Source organism: Ostrinia nubilalis, chromosome 1, assembly GCF_963855985.1.
Source record: "Ostrinia nubilalis chromosome 1, ilOstNubi1.1, whole genome shotgun sequence".
Classification (NCBI taxonomy): Eukaryota; Metazoa; Arthropoda; class Insecta; order Lepidoptera; family Crambidae; genus Ostrinia; species Ostrinia nubilalis.
This window is the reverse complement of record NC_087088.1, coordinates 4,279,585-4,303,596: the sequence shown is the minus strand read 5'-3', so window position 1 is coordinate 4,303,596 and position 24,012 is coordinate 4,279,585. Positions and strand designations below refer to the sequence as shown.

General features: G+C 36.7%; 1 protein-coding gene across 1 annotated transcript; it reads left to right on the top strand.

Moving 5' to 3' along the window:
- Positions 1-307: 307 nt before the first annotated feature.
- Positions 308-22,602, top strand: LOC135077026 (tyrosine-protein kinase RYK-like). The gene is made up of 13 exons (XM_063971620.1): positions 308-329; positions 813-940; positions 1,620-1,726; positions 2,953-3,083; positions 7,634-7,820; positions 12,930-13,057; positions 13,709-13,824; positions 19,437-19,614; positions 19,990-20,152; positions 20,566-20,709; positions 21,201-21,360; positions 21,903-22,039; positions 22,491-22,602. The coding sequence occupies exons 1-13, from the start codon at positions 308-310 to the stop codon at positions 22,600-22,602; spliced, it is 1,713 nt and encodes a 570-aa protein (XP_063827690.1).
- Positions 22,603-24,012: the final 1,410 nt, after the last annotated feature.

The window sequence follows — 24,012 nt, the reverse complement described above, 5'->3', positions numbered from 1 at the left end:
ATAATCATCTACATTTAGTTACTTCGGAGTAAAAATTATATTCATAGGTAGGTAGGTACTATCTATGCCTATGGCCAGTCATGTCGTCTCGTTCTATCGCAAAGAATCACCATTTGATAAGAGCGAGAGCAAAAACGGATATGGATAGTTAACACTGTGGCCGTGTGTACTTATTTCACTTTTTTTTACTTGAAAAAATTACATAATTTTACCCCAAAAATGGGGGTGTCACACGGCGCTTGTAACACTAAAGGGGGTAGAGGGGCGCGGGAGGGGAAGTATTTTGGACACAAGTTGCCGCGTAGAAATGTTATCGAACACTCCTTCTGGTTTGTTCTGTATTCTGAGGGTAAATATTATATCATTGGAAACATCTGTGTTTAAGCATTTTTTTTTCATCTGTTTTGTGTAGTTTACTGTAAAGTCTATTACATACGAGTAGTAATGTATGTCATTTTATGGTCAAAGTTTAATGTTTAGTAACATTGACAGTGTGACTGATTTTAGGTTTTTAATGATTCAAAGTAATTTACTGTTATGTTACCACGATTTGAAAATATAACTTTTTTTTTCTACAGATTAAATTGTAACTAGTGTATTGTAGGTATTATGTTTAATTAAAAGCAGAATACAAATGAAACAAAATTTTTCGTACAGAATAACACCTGTAATAGTATACCTAAGATACTCCGGTGTTTGACTTGTATCTAAAATTCTAATTGATCTATCATCGCATCACCTTTATGCTCCGTATTTTACAATTACTTAATCACTAATTACAAAATACTTATCTATTTATTTCCTTGTTACAGGCCTAGACGCGGAGCTGTACTATGTACGTGACGGGGTGGTGAACAACTACGCCACCGGCTTCATAGTACCGGTTCCAGCGCATATCGCCGACCTGGAGTTCATGTGGCAAGCCCTGGGGAGACGACCGGTAAATATTTTAATAAGACATCCTTAAATAGTCTATTCTCACCTCTCACTTCCACCGCTGCAACTCCTCTGTAGGATCTACAGCTTGAGCGCCAATAATAACCCAACTATTGAAGGTCAAGTTTTTTTTTTTTTTTTATGTGATAGGAGGCAAACGAGCAGACGGATCACATGATGGTAAGTGATTACCGTCGCCCATAGACACCCGCAGACCCAGGGGCGTTACAGGTGCGTTGCCGGCCTTTAAGATAAAGATACGCTCTCCTCTTGAAAGTTTGTCCTTTACACGGGTACAGTCAAAACAAAAATGCAAACTGAAAAAATTCACTTACTACGACTTCATAAGAAGCCACGGCGGTACTTATTTAGCTTGATGTGCAGGCTGCTGTCGTCTGCAGTATCAGCTAAGCTAAATATTCGCTTGTGATATGAATGTGTTGAGAGTAGGTGGAGCACAATAGTCCAGAATAGAAGAGAATCACTCATATCACCAAATCTGTGAGAATGTCGGAAAATTATAATTGAATAACTTTCGATTCACAGGTGATACGGTTGATTACAAAGCCCGTCAGAGTCCCAAATTCCCACGCGCTTCCCAACTAGCCCAAACATACCACTGTCCCCATAAATAACTGTGCGTTACGCTATGATATCATTGTCTTATTGTCTATTCCTTGCAGCTGCCGTACGTGATCGGTATCGAGTACGACGGTAGGGGCGCCATGCTGCCGCCCCAGGTCAATATATCCGAGCGGGGGCTGGTCCCGACTACGCTGCAGACTTTTAGGTAAATAGTTTTTAATATGGTCACGATATTCCAACTGCACACTACAATTCACCATTGTTAAAACTAAGGCAGAGGTGCGCCATCTTATTTTAACTTTAACAAACGTCAAAAATCTGTCAAACTCCATACAATAAGCACCAAATATTGTTATAGTTACGGTTAATTAAGTTCGTGCAACTCAGCCTAAGTCAATTATTGCGTAAAAATCATGTGCATCAAAATATGTTTCAAGAGGGCATTTGGGCCAGAGGGCTGAGTGTGAGTTTATAGTGAGCGTCCGCTAGGGGCGCTGTACAATCCGTTATACATTTAGGCTTGGTTGCACCATCTTACTTTAACTTTGACAAACGTCATAAATCTGTCAAACTCCATACAAAACTTCTGCTGCTCATACTTTCGTAGTTCGTAGCACCGTAGCATTATTAGTAGCAATTCTGCAACCTGATCATAAAGTTCGTAGTATCGTAGCAATGGGACCCACACATTGAAACTTAACTTACACGTTGGAGTAAGCTACGAGTTCATAACAGTAAGATATCTTAGGTGAAACTTATCCTAGATCTGTTACTTATGTTTTCCAATAGAAATTAACAATCTGTGCAAGTAGATAAATTTTAACTAACGTTGTTACTTGTTAGGTACTGACTTGAGTGTTCGATTATATCTTATGGAATTGCTACACAGTTATACATTGAGTATAATTTTTAATTAGTTTTGCAAAATTACTGTTATTCGTCAAAAATAAAATACATTAGCTAAAATAATTAATTAAACCACATAATTATTCTAGTCATAGTTGCCTTCTACTTTACCAGAGGTACTGAGTTCGATGCCCGCATAATACAAAGATACGGGTATTGTGCGCATAAACAAAAGAAAAAAAAAACAGACCTAATTGTATTGCTCTGGGTTCGTTCGTTTCAGCCGAAAGACGTCCACTGCTGGACAAAGGCCTCCCCCAAGGATTTCCACAAAGACCGGTCCTGCGCTGCTCGCATCCAGGCGCCTCCCGCGACCTTCACCAGATCGTCGGTCCACCTAGTGGAAGGCCCGCCCACGCTACGTCTTCCGGCTCGTGGTCGCCACTCAAGAACTTTCCTGCCCCAACGGCCATCAGCTCTACGAGCTATGTGCCCCGCCGACTGCTCTGGGTGTTACTTTCTAAATTACCCTATCTTTTTAAATTATTTTAAGGCGTTGTATAAAGCACTGTTCTATTTCCCCAGGGTTCGTTTACCATGTACTGGAACTAGGAGTGCAGAAATCTTGGTGACCATGCAACTCAACATCTCATCACCAGATAGAGCTTATAAGGACGTCAAGCTTCAGTTCAAGAGGAATAAGATTTGTTGGAAAGGTAAAATTGTTCATTATCATCATTTCAGCCATAGGACGTCCATTGCTGAACATAGGCCTCCTCCAAGGCTTTGCATGTTGACCGATTGGTAGCGGCCTGCGTCCAGCGCTTCCCTGCTACCTTTATGATGTCGTCGGGCCACCTTGTGGGTGGACGTCCCACGCTGCGTTTTCCGGTACCGGAAGAATGTTATTGGTGATTTATTTAATTATTCTTTGATACCAAAGGTTTACTAGTATAGAATACCATACAGAATAAAGACTTAAATAAATAAACTCAATCGTAAAAAATTAAAAGGTTATTTATAAAAAAAAATATCCAAAGTGACCCTGTTAAAACTTAGTTCATTATTGTGTAACCTAACAAAGCTACGTTCATTATTAACAACGCCTACAGACTGTCTACCACACACAATTAGGGTATGTACACACTTCTCTAGCAATACGGTACTGTTTACTCATATTTTAAAACTTTTTATATAGAATATAATTGAATTCTTTAGGTACTAGGTACATTTACACTACACACACGATATACATAAATAATGTGTTACAAAAATTAAGATACATTTTATTCCCATCAAGTAATTTGGTCAGCGGGACAGTCCATCCCAAAAAAAAAGTAATTTGGTGGATCTGTAAATGTTTTCCAGGCTTTCAGGTACTTTCTTTGCACTTTTGTAAAGTCACAGGTATCATTTAGTAGTTGAAGTTTAGGTACTTATTCATCTGAGTATATTTATCCATAAACTGGTCATGGTCATTAGTCGTTGTTTTGCTTAATGTAGGTAATTGGTGTTATAAAAAATACTCTCACCTTACTTACTCCGACAGTATGAACCTACCTTTACACCATGACAAGCTACGGTATACCAAAGGTCATTAATCAAGTGATTTTTAATCAATCGCTTCAACATACACCGCGCAGATGAAAATTAAATGATATTTACGGTGCACATTAATCATTGCTATCGGACAATGCTTGACAGAAAATTGATTTAGATGGTAAATGTACCTACCTATTTTACATTAAATTCAAATTTCAGGCGATGCAGCTTTCACCTGCTAGTATTATGGAAAGTCCTTATCACGTGCTACCAGATCTAAATACCTACTTTAAAATAGTTTAAAACATTGTTTTTTGACAAAATGTTTTTATCTATTTGTGAGGTCATTAAGCTCATAATAATTGTCAAAAGTGCTCTAGTAATTAAGGCGTAAAAACGTAACAATCAAATGGAAACGATGGTTACGTTAAACATTTATAGCGAACTAGCGGCCGCCCGCGACTACGTTTTTACGGACCCCGTTTTACCCCCATAGGGGTTGAATTTCCAAAATCCCGTCTTAGTGAGCACCTACGTTCTAAAAGGCACCCCCATGCAAAATTTGAGACTCCTAGCACTTGTAGTTTCTGATATTTCGTTATGTGTGAGTGAGTCATTCAGTCAATCAGTCAGTGACCTTTAGCTTTTAGAGATATAGATTTATACAAAGACTTATTTTAGTTGGCAGTATATTCTCAAGAGCTGATCTTACTCATCCGCATATACATATTTTTAAATTGAAATTGGCAAACGTTATCCCGAAAGTGCATATTTCAACAAGAATTACGAATTTAACCGAATTGGCTTCTCGAAAACTACTCAAAACTTACTTATTCCGATTTATTCAATTCCACATCGCTTGCGATTGAAAAAGGAGAATACCCGCTCTCCGTGTCCCCTCAACAAATCATTTCAACGAACGATGAGCTTTTACAAAGCGTATAAAGCAATAAAAGCTGAGTTACCACACTTTCTTTGTCAGGGCAATAATAATAACGATAAATTTGAAACACTCCAGAATTGGCCGCGAAACGGCTCGGTTTAATGGTTTTTATTAAGTTACTTGTTTTTAAACTTTGACTACTTTTGTTGTTTATTTGTGTTGGCTTTACCACTATGTAACTTTTAGAACTTTTAAGCACTTAACTGTTTCTTGTGGTAGTTGTTTTGTACGGAAGGTAAACTTTATAAAGAGGTTAATGATTATGTTGATTTGTACACATAATTGCAATTTAAATATTATGTGATTGTTCAGGTAATAGCAAGCTTGTCGATTGTGTAAAAAACATTTTACGATTTTTTTATATTAAAAAAACTAACCGAGCTATTTTGAAAGCATGTGGCATTTAGTGAAGTCTAAAACCAGGATTGAGTTTGAAAATACAAAGAAAGACGTATAATAAGCAAAGTTAACACTTTCAAATTCAATGCAAGAGACAATAAAAAAAGTTTTCTATTAAAAAAACACATGAGAATTACGTATCGTTTGTCACATCATTTATTATACACTGTTTAAAACAACACAGCAAGTTAGACGACGTAAAATCAAAACAACTCATAAAATACAAATCGCTGCATCTCCCTGTAACTGTTGACTCACTCCACGGACTTCAGTGGAAATTCTTTATTAGCATGCAGACGCAACAGGATATTCGGGATAGAGACGTATGGAGGGTGCCTTTGTGGATTTTAGCTAGGGCTGCCACTTGCATTTGGAAGATAAAAGGAAAAAATGAAATACAGATCGGAAAAAGACATTGATTTAAGGGTCAAACAAAATACTTATGTGAAAAAGACATTGATTTGTTTAAATATAGAGTGCCAAGTTTTTGTTGCAATAAGTATAGCATCTATTCCAACTACTTAGGAATCCAAAAGTTTACCTTGATGCTGTTTTCTATAATAAGATAAAATACGATAAGAGAAACTTTATTTGATACAAAAAGAAAATCAAAAAGAAGAACAACGGGACTAAAATATAATAATACATACTATATGTCACACGGGGCATTTACTCTACTAGCTTTGGTATGATACTCAGTAAACCTCAGTATATTTACAAAAAACTTCAAGTTTTGCTTAATTTGAGATTGTTAATTTACAAAAAAATAATAGTTCGTTTCGTTCGTTTAGTTTTCAGAATAATAAATAATATTTTTGCGTTACTGGCAACCCTAATCGCGCCCCTCATCTTAATGTGTTTACAAGGAAGTATCGATTGTTCTATTGTACTTTTATTTGACTTGGAAATTTCTTGCTTCCCTTCGGAGCGTTAAGTGCGTTGTTATTATGCGTTTTCTTCTTTTTTAAGACCGATGGATGGTTTTTTAAGGCTTTGCCCGATGACAAATGAATGGCAACTCGGCTTTTTATGAAGACGTTTTAAATATGATGTTTCATTTTCAGCTTTTCAGTAAGATTTTCTGTTTAAAATTGTGATATTTCTCTCATTTCTGCTTTTTAGTGAAGAAAAAAATTTTTTTTTGCTTCTTTTTAACATGAAATTCATCTAGGCATATTTTTCGAATGATTAACTTGATTGAATTAAGTTTTTTAATAAAAAATATTGCTTGGTCAAATTTGAATCTTTAATCAAACGCGTTTTTACTTTAAAGTGCTAACTAACGTTTGCATACAATTAGCTAACGAACCAAGATAAAAAATATAGGTGCCTACTTCAAAAGGAATATTCTTATCGCATTTTTTTACGTTTAATTTGAATCGTGGCTATGCTAATCGTTCAACTAATATCTTTAGAAGGCTTTATAGGGGGTAAAAATTGGGGTGGGATTTTAATAAAAGGTTCAGTGAAGTACAACCCTAGTGTTGTAGACAATCATCGACAAAACCCACCGTGATTATTATAGGATTAAGTATTTATTTAAAATATTATATTTTTATTTCAATAAAATGTTTTAATAACTTCGAACTTCACTCGCTTACATTTCAGTGTGTAATAAGATATTTTCGCAGTCTCAAATTACTGTAGTATTTAATCAACACAAAACCGATAAATAAGATTATATGAATCAATGAGTTTAGTGTATAGTGTAACGGTTGGTTGCATTTTTACCCGAATACCGTACTTACCGTAAAATAGTTATTCAGGTCATACTTTTTTTTGGTAAATGTATAGATACTAACGAAAGGCTGACAACACTACAACATACCTTGGCGTATTATGTCGATATTACAGCCCTACCTCTCCAACCTTCGGGGGAAGTTTTTCTTTCTATTACCCCTAATATTTCATTTAGTGGGTTTCATCCAATATCATTAGGCGTGAAAAGGATTTTTTATGTCGAGTTAATAACAAAAAATAAATAATTTGGGGGTGATTTTGTGGTGAACATAACATATTTACCTCGCTTTAAAGCATACTTATTTCTGCATAATTCATGCCCTCAAATAATCATTTAAAAATCTCAATTAGAAAGACTTTACTTTTTTCTTCCCATACACCCTTATCTCTTTATACCTAGCACACCACTAAAAACTGACAAATAAACGAAATTCAATATTAAAACAACAGAATATTAGGCCGTAGGTCTATTAATCTTTATAATTTATAACAAAAAAACTTGTATACGTTGACTTGTATCTATAGTACGTATGTATTGTATACGTTTACTTGTACCCACAGTACAAGTTTTGCTTACTTTGGGACTAGATGGCGCATTGCAAAAATGTCCAAAGATATTATTTTTTTATTTATTTTCCCTAGGTCTGTCAGCAGTAGTGACGCACAACGAGACCGCTCGCTTAGCCGGTGACGCCTCTCGCGGGTCAAGCGGCGTGCTGTTCGTCGCTGGCGGCTGTGCAGCGGCTGCGCTGGCGCTACTGGCAGCAGCGGCGGCCGCTGGCACGCTGTACAAGAGAGGCAGCAAGGCGAGGCACCATGACTCTATACAGTAAGTGGTTCTCTGGTGTTTAAATTTTTGTCTGCATTGAAAAATTTGGGATTTGTAATTCGGGAGTAGTGTCTAATAAATCAAAACACAAATATGTACCATTAATATATGTAGTAACAGAGAATACCCACTTTTCCCTTACCATTTATTTGGTATAATTCTAGGAAGTTCAGCTTATTAAATAAATTAATGAAATAAAGACACACAGCCTCTAACGTAACCTACCTTTTCTGTTTATTATTTTAGTTTGAATCTTATTGCTCATATTATATCAGTTTTAAAAGATACTAGTCCTCTCTTAAGTAAGAAAATCTTACAAGTCTTATAAATTTTAATACTTTACGACTTTTGAGAAATATTTAATACAATTATTGTTACTTCCATAAAGTAACCAGAATTGTATTGATTTGGATCCAAAGGTAGATGATTAATTTGCAACAAATTAACTTTTTCAATTAATGACATAATTAAAGCAACGAACGCGAAACTTATAAGTATTTTGTGTTAGTAACGAAGCAATCAGGCTGGCTTTGTTATAATTTTTAATTAGGTTTAAGCCGACATCAATCTGAACAAAATTTATGAGCGCCTCGGATACATAATTAATGATTTAATTTTTTTGCTAATTCTATTGTTTCTAGTGTTTTATAAAAAAGTATCTAATTTAAGCTTTATACTGATCAGATGATATCTACGAGTGTAAAAGGCTAGGAGCTGTTCGAGCTACTAAATCGAGTTTCATTTCGATTCAGACGTCTGAAGTTTTAACGCTGGATTTATCAAAGACTAGCTTTCCGCGCGCGGCTTCGCCCGCTTGGAATTTTTCGGTTTTTTATATAACCTATGACACTCAGCAATAATGTGGCTTTCTATTGGTGAAAGAATTTTAAAAATCGGTTTAGTAGATCCCGAGATTACACCTTACAATTTAACAAATATACAAACACACAAACTTTACCTTTTTATAATATTAGTATAGATAAATCTAAAAAGAAATTATGATTCCATGCTACGGTGAGAATATTATTGTAAGCCGATGTTAGTCTAAGGCTCCAAACCATCCAAACCAAGTTACAATCCAGAAAATGAGAAGAAGGCATACTAAGCACATAACAAAAAAAAAAGATAATCTAAAACCCACAGATTCTTATCTGAATCTCTTACGATTTGGCAGAACGAGAAAAATGGCAAAAATACATTTCCAGAAAACATCTTAGTATTAGTATCATAGAACTCAATTTGGAAAAGTTTGTTTCCCAAATTGTCCAGAGCGGAAATTGATCTCCGTGCCTTTCGTATGTGATTCAGAAAGGCGTTCGTTTTGGGACATCCGTTCTTTTACACCGCCGGAAGTACGTCAAGGACGACGCTAAAACATTATTTGTCGAAGGAATTATTTTTGATCAATGTGTATTGAATAGGAATAGAAACAAGAATCAAATTTCCCAAAAAAAGTCATCAGGAAAATGCGTCATTTAGTTTTCGGTTGACTCTTCGGTACAACTAGTTGTCAGTAGTTGTCCATCATGATGATCATCATCATTTCAGCCACAGGACGTCCACTGCTGAACATAGACCTTCCCCAATGATTTCCTTAACCCTACGGTGGTCGCGCTCTAAAATATTACGTAAATGGTCGCGTGGATTACATGCGTAAGCCATTTTATGGAGTAAAAAAAGAAGACATCTCTTTATAAAAACATGTTTCTTTATTTTTTATATTTATTGTTATGTATTAGTTAATGAAATAATCAAACAAAGAAACGAGAAGTTCTTCTCAGTTTTTATAAATTAACCAAAACATAAAAATGATCATTTTCATCAAGAAAATGTCAACTTTGGCAGTTCAGAAATTATTCAGTACTAATTGCACTTATTTATTAATTATATTTTGAAAAAGAGATACAGGCCATCATGGAATGATAAGGACAAATAAATTTGTTGCACGAATTACAAGTATTTCCAGAACTTTTATTTCGCTTTCTTCCGCAGTCAAAGTAGCGACCTAAAAACCTCCGCTGTGATGGTTCTGAGTTAGATGGCTAATCACTGGTCTGAGAAACTTGTTCTCTTGTGGAAGAATGTGCACTTCTTCATCAGAAACCGAAGAGTCGCTAGAAGATACGCTTTCATTGTCAATTACTTCTAGCCATTCCGCAATTTGTGCTTTTTGTCTATTGTTCATGATTTTTATCTGAAATACAATGGTTTTATTGAAAACACCAATGTAAATACATACCTATGTAATTATTTATTATAAAGCATTAATTTACACTAATAATGCAAAAACAAACACATTAAGTAAAAAAGGTTACTTAAAAATACTTACGTAATTAGACCGTTGGCATTTACGGGGCTCCTGCGACACATCCACAAGCGACCTGGCGCTCACACGTCATTAAGTGTGATCTTCGACTATGCAACTTAAAGTACACGAAGTATCAAAACGATCGCGTTGACCGATTTCAAAATATTCGACAATTTGCACGAGTGGATTACGGGTGTAATCCACGCGACCACTGTAGGGTTAATGACCAGTTGGTAGCAACTTGCGCCTTTCTGCTACGGTTGTTGGTCCACCTTGTGGGTGGACGTCCCAACGCTGCGCTTTCCGGTACGGGCACGTACGTGGTACGTTCCGGTAGTTGTCCAATTGCGGAACATCACACACTGATCATTATCTACTTTGAAAGTAGAAATTCATTGTATGGTTTTACTAGCGACCCGCCCCGGCTTTGCACGGGCGCTAAATCACTCTATCTATTAAAAAAATGCATCAAAATCCGTTGCGTAGTTTTAAAGATCTAAAGCTTACATAGGGACAGACAGTGGAAAGCGACTTTGTTTTACACTACTCGAATAAAAAAAGATTCTAGTATATGCAACGATTATTTCGTACTATAAACATTGTATTTATTAGTATGAAATAGTATCCTAAAGACAAAATCATCGTCTGGAACGCTATAGGTATCCAACGAACGACGGCGTAAAATTCTCTAACGAGTTTCGCAAGATATTTTTTTTTTTTTTTTTTTCTTCTAAAAAAGATTATTAGTAATTTGTTATTACACAAATTACTAATACTCCCGTTAGCCCCTCGTACTAAGCTAAATATGCTTGTGTCACGAGTGAGCTCACCACAATAGTCGAGCGGCGGCGGGGACCGAACCCGCGTTCCCCGGATCACGAGTCGGCCAGTCCGACCCCTTCACCGTTCGGCTATCGTGGCTTTTTGTTTCATTATCATATTGTTTCACTTTTAAACTTACGAACGAGAAACTTCAAAGTCACTTACTGAGTTTACTTCAATGTTATTACAGAATGCATTTTCTTAACACAACTAAAAACTAGTTTCGACTTTGAGGCTCTTCATAAAACCCTTTGATGAAGGCATTATCTGAAAGATAGGCTTTTCCAAATTACCTATTTACGACCACTTAGATGAGTTTAAGTAACATTTTTTTAAATTATTACGAGAGAGGGACGAAATTGAAGTCTTTGTATCACGTAAACTATTAACCAGTCAGTGTTTCAAATTTAATTTCCATTTTTAAATTACTTGTCTTGATTGAACTGAAAAATTTGAAACACGTAACTCCTGACAGTATTGAACAAAAAAGCAAAAAATATTTTTACAAGAAATATTTTGATATTCTGCGCCATTAAAAAGCCTATAGGTGGCGAAACCTTTATGAAATTTTTTACAATAGCTCAATTTCCACACAATATGAGCTGCTTACATTGACCCGAATTGGAGTATGGTATAAGTCATGAAAAGAGTGAATAATATAAGAAGAGAATAAATTATTATTTAAAAATGTAAGTTGTGAATTTCTTCATTGAATGAGTTGGTAATTTACTTATGTTTAGTTTCCGGGAGACGGGACTTGATGGGAGATATCTACCTAATTCTCCTACTTATACTAATATTATAAAGCTGAAGAGTTTCTTTGTTTGTTTATTGTTACTTGAACGCGCTAATTTCAGAAACTACTGGTCTGATTTGAAAATGTCTTTGAGTGTTGCCCATTTATCAAGGAAGGCTTTAAGCTACATAACACCCTGCAGCCAATAGGGACGGAGCAGTAAAGAAAAATGTTGCAAAATCGAGAAATATTTTCAAGCGTACGAATCCCGGGCACAGCTAGTTATTAATTGTGCTTGCAAGGTGATAGAAGCAATGACATACAAAAAACTAAATGCCATTGGGCATCCGCCAGTTAACCTTCGGGCTAAACAGAAAAAAATATTTTGACCTTTTGGAAAAACTTTTGAAGTGCCAACGAACGATTTCCAATTTGCTGGGGCCTCAAGGGTTTAGTGTTTGTATTCAGTGTTATACTTTCGCACTCTCAAAGCTTATAACTCAAACCCAAAGTGGAAAACGAGTAGGGCGAGAACCCTTTCCTGACATGCTTGATGGATGATCAGAACTTAAAGGTTATATCTACGAACAAGAAAAACGTTTTATATTCCGCTGCAATACTGAATAGCTTATCTTTGTGCTCGTTTCAAGTTGTCATCGCAAGCTGTTGTAGTTGTTTCATTAAATTAGCTTTTTAAAAAGCGTTTGTCTTTTGTTTATTATCTCTTTGTCAAGTGCCACGACTTTCTCATTACCTTTGTTAAATACAAGTTAGTATACATAAAACATTCTCATAACACTTTGTAATTAACTTAAATAAATAATAAAATAATACAATAATAATGAATACAAGCTTTATCTCAGGTTCTAGAACTAATGGACATAAAAATTACACATTTAAAATTATAAATTAGTTAATTTAACATAAATATGACATGGGTACATTTTAGCTGCTAAATAGCACCATTTGTATATGTATAGTCACAAAAGTGCCGCAATGCCTGCCTTGGTATGCTGTCATCCGTAGATACGGCATAGGTACGATACCTACGGCCTACGGAACGGTATAGATAAAACATGTAGGTAACTATTGTTAATTTTTATGCTACTTATACCATTCCAAAATTCAGATTCAGACTGTCGTAAAATACGAGGCTTACATTGGCAATTATTAATTGCCTATTGGTTGGTATTGACAAATATTTGGATCAAATTGTGCCTACATATAAATTACTTGTTCCTAGCACATCGTACACAACAGCAGCGTACGGCAGCCACCAGAACGTTCTCCTCCGCCTAGACACCCTCGGCCGCCCGCCCAGCTCCACCGGTTCCTACGCAACCATCGCCAGCCTACACAAGTTCCCTTTTGGTAAGTCCACTGATGCGTTTAAACATGTGAGTAAACAATAAACACCATGAATATTACTTTGAAAGAGGCCGGTTCTTATGCAACCATCACCAGCCTGCACAAGTTCCCTTTTAGTAAGTTCACTGATGAACTTGTATAAGCTACTAAACAAAAGGCGCCATGAAAATTACGTGATGATAAAGTCAGGAGGTGTAACTTTAGACGCGTATTTGTCATTTTACGATAGCTTACACACATCTAGCAAACTCTGTAGATAGGCCATAAAACTTGAGAGGATGCGGCGCTTCAATCGATAGAATATACCTCTGTAAATTAATAGACCGTAGAAGACCACGAGATGGAGTGGAAACTACTAAAACCTTAAATTGACCAGGTTAGTTGGCAGGATGGCCCAGTTGTGGGCCACAACACACACTAGGTATAGCGACATCAGTAAAAATGGAAAGTAGTACTATAGTGCGATAAATATGCTCACTTTGATAAATAAAATTTGAATAGGATTTGATAAAATACCAAGGAACTTATGTAAAACCTTGCTGTTCTACTTTCAAAATTACCTATATTATGGCAATCGATAATGTTAGAATGTTACCTAGGAATTTTGAGTGTAAATTTCTGACGTTGCCAACAATAATCCCTTTATCATAACAGGTAGTCGAAGATCCCCATCGCCGTATGCGACCACGCACATAGGGGAACACATCTACGCCAAGCCCGAGTCACGGGTCTCTTACTACGCTGCTTCTAATCTCACGCATGTTTCAACGGTAAGTTTCTAAACTTTTGAAAATTATGTTACTTGTGAAATTGATTGTTTTGACTTGTAGTCTGAAATTTGATATATACCTACCTACCTATGTGTAGCTAGAACTATTACTGGCTTATTTTGTTAAAGCTTGATCGTATTAAAATACGACGAATCCTGCACATTTTCAGGTGACTTTATTTCATCTTTCAGCATTTTAGATTTGGCAATTGATAGGGTATAGAAACTAAAGACGACACGTGTTTTATTGAAGTGAACTTAAAATGATGTATTAAATAGTTCAGTTAAATACATAATATAAATTGCACTATAAACTTTAAACACAAATACAGTACAAGCGAAATTACCCCTAAAGTTACAAATGAACCTGATAAGTTAACTAAACGTGGTTGCCAAAGTCACAAATCGAGTAATCCCCAGGCTTTCCTCACAAAAAATGCTCCTCCATGTATCTCCATCAATTGACCCTTAAGCAAGTCTGTCTGGCTAGACTTTATCCCAATTTATTGGCTTCTAATTGCTTCAGATCTAGTGCCCGCAATCGTAAGTACTTTCGGCTTATAGTCTTAGGTTCTGGCACTATACAGTGCGAGTCTTGATAAAGTGAACATACGAAAATACGTGAAACTAGACCTATTTAGACATGACATGAGATTTTTGATTTTAAAAAGGTAATAGGTACGATAGAGAATAACACAAAGTAATTAAAACCACATGTTATGGGTGCATTATTTGGAGTTTATCAAATAAATAACCAAAAGAAACACGAATTAAAATGCAGATTTTTCTCAAAATGTATATTTTTTTTATTATTTGTTGCCTTTTTCTGAGTATTTTATGTATTTTTTAGTATCGTTTGTTATTTAGCATTATTACTGTTGTTTTATCAGGATATACCTACCTTTTAGTTTAAAAGTTTTTACGTTTTCTTTACAATAAGTAATTGAAAGAAAAAAATTTTTTTTTTAAATCTCAGAAATTTTTTGACCTTTTTTTATCGATAAAAATAGGTAGGTTTCACTTATTTCCATATGTGCACGTATCAAGACTCACACTGTATAGTAGCAGTAGCTAAGTAACGGTGCGAGTCACTGGGTAGGCCATAAATTACGCGTGTTGGAGTATACCTTGGTTTATTGTGTTTATACAAATGGGGGATGGTCGGAGTTCTGAGATTGTGCGTTCTTGTGATGTTTCAACCAGTAAAATGACCATGGTATATTGCTATGATAATGTGCACGCACATCATAAAAAAATAGAAATATAATTATGATTAAGTATTACATTGTTTGTTCTTAATTTATTCTTGTCTCAACTACGAATTGTTGTTGATTTAATTTCTCATTAATTGATGTTAATAATACGAAAGTTAACAGAGAAAAATTTACACAAAAATATTGCCCAGGCTAACTAATCAATGGTATTTAATACTACTGAGTGTAGAAAACTAAAACTCTACTTAGTTTATAAATAATTACATATAGTTTTCGTTTGAACTGGAAATTCAGATACACACCAGAGACTTTAGTCTGCTATCAGTCTGCATTGTCGTCATTAACCCCGAATTAAAAAAAGAGGAGGTTATTTTAGTATACATTTTATTTTTCCCAAAACTTGGACCATCCAGTTAGATAAATCGCGTGGAATTACGCGGTTTCCGTTCATCTTTGGTTGAACAATCCGCAACGCGTACGGATCCCAATGTAATGCGGTTCTGTAACAAAATGATTTGCGGCGACGCCAATGTGAACTCAATCTCTTTGGTCTTACGGTGCATCGTCAATCAGCTTGACGAAACCACTCTCATTCCACGAGTAATGGAATTTACAAAAATCTCTTTCTACATTAGGTACTTAAGAAATAATTACACTTTACTTCTATCATTTTGCATACATTGAACACATTTTTCAAAATAGTGGCGGAGTTTCTTGCGCTGCTTCTTCTCAGTACTGGTCCATTTATTGTCCCGAAGCAGTGGTAGGGTTAATTCTGGGATGTGTATAAGTGCATTTTAAAAGCCTATTTCCATAAATAATATAAGTTTAATGACTTTTTTTTTTAAATACTTCTTCTTCTTCTTTCTTTTCAGCCAAATGACGTCCACTGCTGGACAAAGGCCTCCCCCAAGGTTTTCCACAATGAACGGTCCTGCGCTGCCCGCATCCAGGCTCTTCCCGCGACCTTTACCAGATCGTCGGTCCACCTAGTAGGAGGCCTGCCCACGCTACGTCTTCCAGCCCGTGGTCGCCACTCGAGAACTTTCCTGCCCCAACGGCCATCGTCTCTACGAGCTATGTGCCCCGCCCACTGCCACTTGATTTTAGCAATTCTGCGAGCTAATTGACTATCGATATATCGAAGTGTTGAGGGGTTTGTACAAAAACGCCACAATGTCGGTCCGCCTCCAGGATCGGGACTCGAAACCTATCCAGTTGCAGCGAGGGGTAAGACAGGGAGACGTCATATCTCCAAAACTGTTTACCACCGCCCTGGAAGATGTCTTCAAGCTTCTGGACTGGAACGGATTTGGCATAAATATCAACGGCGAGTACATCACCCACCTTCGATTCGCGGACGATATCGTAGTCATGGCTGAGACCTTGGAGGATCTAGGCACAATGCTCGATGGCCTCAGTAGAGCGTCTCAACAAGTGGGCCTCAGAATGAACATGGACAAGACAAAAATCATGTCTAATGTCCGTGTTGCACCCACTCCTCTGAAGGTTGGAGACTCTACACTCGAAGTTGTTGACAATTATGTATACCTGGGACAAACAGTCCAGTTAGGTAGGTCCAACTTCGAGAAAGAGGTCAATCGTCGAATCCAACTCGGATGGGCAGCGTTCGGGAAGCTTCGCCATATCCTCACGTCCGAAATACCGCAGTGTCTTAAGTCGAAAGTATTTGACCAATGCGTGTTGCCAGTGATGGTATACGGATCTGAGACGTGGTCGCTTACTATGGGCCTCATAAGAAGGCTCAAGGTCACCCAAAGGGCGATGGAGCGGGCTATGCTCGGAGTTTCCCTGCGTGATCGAATCAGAAATGAGGAGATCCGCAGGAGAACCAAAGTTTAAAATACTATTTATACCTAATCCCATAATCTGAATATCGCTAAATAACCAAAATCACACTACATAGGAAATTGCTGAATTTCAATATTTCACGGACTTGTAAACTAAAATTGTCGTTCGCATTCGTTGTCTTTTTTCTTAGTTACTATTTTTGTTTAAAAGTGATATTTGTAATGACTGTTTTTGTGCCAAATAAATAGAAAAAAAAATTTGGGATAGAACCGAGTTCAATCAAACAAACCTTCATCGTCAACACTGCAAACAACGCCAGTCCCTAAAATTTTCATTAACGTCTAACATTATTCGCGCTGTAACTGAATTGTGCATAGAATGGGTCCTTTACGTCATTACGGGTCCAATTTAAAACGAGTTACCCGACCCCTGCAGGTGATACAAACGCAACGAGATTAGCGATCTACTCGCTCCAAGATATTGGTTTGACTTGGAATAAGATCTGCTGGATAAGCCTTGGGAACGTAACCCCCAGGCTCAAAAACGTCATTGGTTTTCAACCGTATCTTCATAGCATAAAGTTCAAATTGATGTGGGTGAAAGTGACCTAACTTAGAACAGAGTAACAAACGACTCTACCTGCGTGGATGCATAATAGTCTAAAAATTTCATTAAAATTCTGAATTTTAAATTATTTTTCTATAAAGTGACATGAACTGACATACCTATTTCAGGAGCTACTGGTCTGATTTGAAAAAATATTTTTGTGTTGGATAGCCCGTTTATCGAGGAAGGCCTTAGGCTATATAAAATCGCCCTACAGTCAATAGCGTTGGAGCAGTAAAGAAAAATGTTGCAAAAACGAGAACCAATTTTTACGCATATGAAGTCGCGTGGAAAACCTTGGAGGAGGCCTTTGTCCAGCAGTGGACGTCATTTGGCTGAAACGAACGAACGAATGAACGAAGTCGCGGGCTATTAGAATATATTTATTATCTGCTTGTATTACAGTTAAAAATTACTTGAAAATACCTCGTACTCGTAGGTACTAACTAAGATTCCATGGTTCAGGACACCACCAGTAGAAACATTTTCACCCATTATTGTCTATTCCAGTCAATTTATCTGCGTAATTATGAGCGCCGTGGGTGGAGTACATTTTTAATTTGCAACCCTCTTTTGTACATAAATTTGGCTGAAATTCTTGGGAGAAATTATGAATTAGTCTTCTTTGAAAGGGAGGGTGCTAACGAACATAGCAAATGCAAATAAACCTACGTAATGTGTAAGGTAAATGTACCATTTAAGTCTCTCATTAAGTGTGTAGCATGGATTTTATAAGGTGGGGTTTGTTGCTGTGATGTTTAATTACCAGCACATTATGTAACAAATTCATTCTATGAATGTACAGTATGTCAATAAGAAGCGCGAGAATAAAAATTAAGTATGTTTAATTCCTAAGCCCTGAAAAAATTTAGGATTATTTTTGTTTAAAGATCGGAGAACGATATTAAGTTATCAGGGTAATGCTTGTACATATTTTATGTTTTTGCTTGCAAAATTTGACGTTTTGAAGCTTTTCTGTGGAAGAATTATCAAAATCTAGGATTGCGAAACTGCTGGCTGAAGCTATGAGGAGCTACTCGTATATGCAATAACAATAAGTCCCAATTTTGTCCAGCAACAGCTTACGGTCAACTGCATTATTATATTATGTAGGTACATAAGGTAATATAATTTGGAGTGGAACAAGACATCATGAATACCAAAATGCATTACGTATGCAGTTGCTCTTAACCCGATTTGCGATACTAGCGCTCTCACTTAGCTGGTGGCTTAATTATCTGTCCAACGCAGCTGAGCTGCACAGAACTGCTAAGATGAACCTGTATTGTTCTGACGAGGGCAACTCAAGCTAAACACTGTAGCGCCTTATGCAGTTGAAATACGTACGATATTGCAATGGAAATGTGTGGTCTGAAGTGTTGTGGTTTGCACCTGGAAGTGTATACTAAAACTTGGATAATATACCAGTTTTAGAGCCCCTGCTGAGTGGAATATAGCGGTCCAGAAATTACTACTAAAACTGCTGAAGCATTAAAACTATACCGGTTTTCTAATTTATAGGTTTGTTTGGACAGAAAAGATGTTAAATCTTGAAATGCTCCGGTAAATTTTAAAGGCAATTTGCTTACGGATTTACTTTACTGGAGTGAAGTTGGAAGATGCAGTGCAGCTTTGGCTTTTTAATATTTAACTTACCTACTGTTAATGGCTAAAGTGTAGTTACTACTCGTATATTTACGTAATTATGGATGTGCTCAAATTGTAATAATAATTATAAGCCATTGATAGCGGCATAAATATCTGTCTAGTAGAATTCGTTTGAAAGGCTACCATAATATTCTCACAAACTTTTGCGTACAACTAGTGATCACTAGATTCTACATAATAGACTTTACTGAACATATTTAGGACCTATTTTCAATCGCCAGATATCTTTCTCTAAAGACATCCGTGAGAACGTTAGACGGGTCAAGTAGGTATACCGTGAATACAAAAGATTATTTTCAAACCTTTGTTTTAGCAAACGGTGGCCAAAGACCGAGTCACGGACCCAGCGGAGCAGCTTCGACTCCTGACCACAGTCCGGTCCAACATTCGCTTAGAGATCCTCATACATGAAGGAACTTTTGGGAGAGTTTACAAGGGAGTCTTTAAGAAGGGAGAGACGTACGAAGAAGTTATTGTCAAGACTGTTTCAGGTAAGTGATACCTAGTTCATTATCATCATCATCATGATGATACTTAATTAACAAATGACATAAAGAAAACTTAGGTGTAAATTATACCGTGGAACCAGATGCAGGTTAGCGTATCATCCCTTTCTTCTTCTTCTTCTTCTCATACCTAACTCTTTTTTAATGCGAATAGCTAGGGATTGGAATTTGCTGCCTGTTGACCAGTTGACCACTATACCAGAACAATTTAATCCGGACCTTTTCAAGGCACGAGTAAACAGGCACAGGGCAGATATGTACCATACTAGAATGCATCTCACTCAACTTCAAATGCCTTGTTCTGCATAAAAAAAGAAACTACACACTACATTTTTGAACAAAAATATGCTTGTGAAACAGATGCAGCATCAGCGATGCAAGCGGCGTTGCTCGTAGCCGAGGGCCTGAGGCTGTACGGGCTGGCTCATGCTAACGTACTGTCGCCCATGGCAGCGTGCGCTGAAGAAGCCAGACGACCGCTGCTGGTCTACTGCTGTGCTTCACATTCTTCTAATCTTAAGAGGTGAGTACCATCAGCAATGCAAGCAGCGTTGCTTGTAGCCCAAAACTTTTTAATGTCACGGTCAAGGTACCTACGTCATTCCTAAACTGTGCAAATAAATTAACCTTAAATTCTTCGAAATTAGCCTGCTTTATAACAATTTAAGGCTCTAGAAATTATGATTCACTTTCTTGTTTCATTCACATCATAATTTTTCTTTCAACATTTCTCCCTAGAATACTGTTTTTTCCAAATAATCGCATACTTGTAAGGACGCTTCTAATTTGGGTCCTGTACTAATAACACATCATCACCTGGCACCAGCAGTTGAAGTCAAGACATATTATGCAGTAATCTGCCAGCAGAAACAGCAAGCACAAACTGACAGCAGCTCGTACTCCAAAAACCAACCCACTTTTCTTCTTCCCTCACAGGTTCCTCACATCCTGTCGGTTAGGGCAGCAGGCCGCTCCCGCCACAAGAGAGCTGGTAGACTTGGGTGCGCAAGCGGCGTGTGGCCTGGCGTACCTGCACGTGCAGCGGTTCATACACGCTGACGTCGCGGCTAGGAATTGTGTGTAAGTATGTTTTACCAGGTATAAGCATAAAAATAATTGAGCAACCACTACGTGCTTTTTGGTTACAAGTTTTCCTATGTGTTGTTCTTAGCATTGCTGAAAACTGCGTTTCAATTTCGTGAAAGTACAACTTAACTGATAAACTGTACGAGTATCTATGGAGCTTGACACAAACCCTGTTGGGGCTCAGTCCATTGAGTAAGTTGAGATACATAATATACGGGTTGGTAGCTCTTTCTAAGTTCTGTTTAAAGTGAATCAATCAAACTTATTATCATCTGGTACCAAGGGTTAAATAAAGTCCATTTAATTAATCAGTGCATTCACAACTGTAGGGCCCAATATGGCCCATATTAAAACATGTGTGTAATTTAGACCAAAAAAATATAAGCGACAGTGACACTCTATGTTAAAATGCATAATGTAACTTGATGCAACTGTTACTGTGCATTGCATTTATTGGGATGAACATCTGTCACTTTCCTTGTCAGAGTCGACGAGAAATTGAGACTGAAAGTGACTGACAACGGTCTGTCTCGGGACTTGTTCCCGGACGACTACCACTGCCTGGGCGACAACGAGAACAGGCCAGTCAAGTGGATGGCTCCGGAGGCGCTGCTGCAGAACCAGTACAGCACAGCTACTGATGTGGTAAGTGGAGATTTCGGTAAATGTAACGAGTGACTACTTGCCTGAAAACTTTCAGGATTCTTTTTTTTTTTTGTTTTTTTTTTTTGGCGTTTCATTCGATCGTATTCAATTTTGAGTAATGGCATTGTTAAATTACAGGTTTTTGTTAGCAGTCATTTAAGTAAAAATGTAATTAACGTAAAATAACTACTTACTGTAAAAAATCACAACAGGTACAATACTACTGTGTTTAGTTGACATGGTGTAACAATTAGTTACACAGATAAATATTTAATAAAAATAATGCTGGATAGAAATTACCAATTCACTGTATCAAAGTAATTCATCATTCTCATAACACATTCACGTATTCAGCTAGAATCTAGATGAAAGGTGTGACGTGACCATCTAGGTCCTAGTTTTATTTTTCTGGTCCGGTTTCTTTAGAATTAAGATTTTAACTTGATTTTGATTTTAAGCTAAAAATCTCAGTCCATACCTAATATTTGCTAGAATAATCGATAGACCAAGACCATGCTCATAACACCAATATTTTCTCCCAGTGGTCACTTGGTATCACTCTGTGGGAGTTGGCGACGCTCGGCGCTGCTCCGCTAGCAGAGCTCGACGCAGCTGATGTAGGGGCCTTCCTTAGTGGAGGATACAGGCCTTCTCAACCGCACAACTGCCCTGATGAACTGTGAGTACTTAAATGTTTAGGAAATCGGAAAGAGTTTATGCGACGTTTTGGCTGCCAAATTAATTAACTATTTTCCAAAATAAATGGCTACCAATTAGGCTAACGAACTAATTGTGTATAGGTATAATGTCACATTTGTGTACGATATCCGTGTAGATGTAATATTGTCAGATAGCGAATAAATCATGAATCGAATCTATAACGAGTAATATAAATATTTTTTGTTTAGAAATTATATGATCTGCTATACACATATTATTTATACCTTTTCTCGACTGAGTGCGTTTGGTATGCAGATAAACCCGATTACTTTCTCCTACATTTTTGTATCCAAAGACTCAGACTGTAGTAGGTAATATTATGTTTAAAATTTCCCACAATATGGAGCTACTTATTTTAGAAATAAAACGTATAAAAATATGGGTCACTAAGTAATATTCTTTCTCCAAAGGTACGGCCTCATGTCCTGGTGCTGGACATCATCACCAACGTCCAGGCCCACAGCTCCTCAACTCTTGGCTGCTCTACACGACTTCAGACAAGCTCTTAGTACGTACATATAGACTACTCTTCTACAGGTATTAAGACTTCGCAGATTTAGCCGGATCTCTTTCGAAGTATAAAGTAAGTAACAGTTTACTAACGGTCCAAATTTTTCATGCCAATAGCATTTTTAACACATAACTTTTGTTACCAAATAGATAGACATTTTCGTTCCAAAATCGCATCTTCCCATTGCTTAACCCTTAAATGCATAGTGTTGCCATATGTCTACGAAGTACTTTTTTAATTATAAAAAGTAACACATTTTATAAGCGTTTCTGAACGTATGCTAATATCATAGAAAACATCATAATAAAAATAAAAAAAACGCAAATGAAGGTAGATTTGAAAAAAAATTAACCGATATTTGACGTAGCGATTGCGAAAGAGAAAAAATTGGTAGTGTTAAAATTTGTGGTATTTTAATTTCGGATTCAGTGAGAATTAATTGCTAAAACGATTGGAAAAAAATACATACGTGTTAGAAATAATGTAAGAATTCATTATTATAACTTATTTTTTTGGTAATCTATCCCGAATGTGCCTTCGACTTGATTTTTGTGTATGTAGCCAAATGTCTACACCATGCGTTTATGCCATAAAATTGTTCTATGGTTTGCTTATTTGGCTTTTCTTTTCAGCATGTTTGGCTCGCTATCTGAAAAGGAAATTGAGGCAGCTCTTGCTGCTTTAAATGATGGTGCAGTCTCAGAAGATGATGAAAATTTAGATGATGATAATATCGATTTTTACTCAAACGTACGGGATTTATTGCATGATCTGGTCTGGATGAGGAGTCCATAGATCATAATCTACCCTTGGAACATAACGAAGATCTGATCTAATATATGCTCCTCTTCATAGACTATGGGAGGGTTATGTTCCAGGGTCTTCGTTATGTTCCAAGGGTAGATTATGATCTATGGACTCCTCATCCCGATCATGCAACAAATCCCGTACGTTTGCGTAATAATCGATGTTATCATCATATAAATTTTCATCATCTTCTGAGACTGCACCATCATTTAAAGCAGCAAGAGCTGCCTCAATTTCCTTTTTAGATAGCGAGCCAAACATGCTGAAAAGAAAAGCCAAATAAACAAACCATAGAACAAGTTTACGGCATACAAACGCATGGTGTAGACATTTGGCTACATACTGTTAATTTTCAAAAATATACTTTTTTTTCGTACTAAGATTTTTTTTATTATTTTTCCCTTTATCTGTGACTAAAAATCTAATTGAAATATTTTTTTCATAACTAAATAAAAAATCATGCATTTAAGGGTTAAAATATTTAAGACTGTTCATATTATTGAATTCATGGCATTATTTATTTTACGATTTTTCATAATGTTTGAATGGTTATTACAGATGATACTCGTAAGTAAACGTATTATGTGATCCGGCTAAAAGTGTGTTCCTTTTTC

Excerpts from the sequence above, each read along its gene's own strand:
- LOC135077026 (XM_063971620.1), top strand. The coding sequence starts at position 308 with ATGTTATCGAACACTCCTTCTG. Across the intron at positions 3,084-7,633 it reads GAATAAGATTTGTTGGAAAG|GTCTGTCAGCAGTAGTGACG; the intron begins GTAAAATTGTTC and ends TATTTTCCCTAG. Across the intron at positions 13,825-19,436 it reads ATCTCACGCATGTTTCAACG|CAAACGGTGGCCAAAGACCG; the intron begins GTAAGTTTCTAA and ends CCTTTGTTTTAG.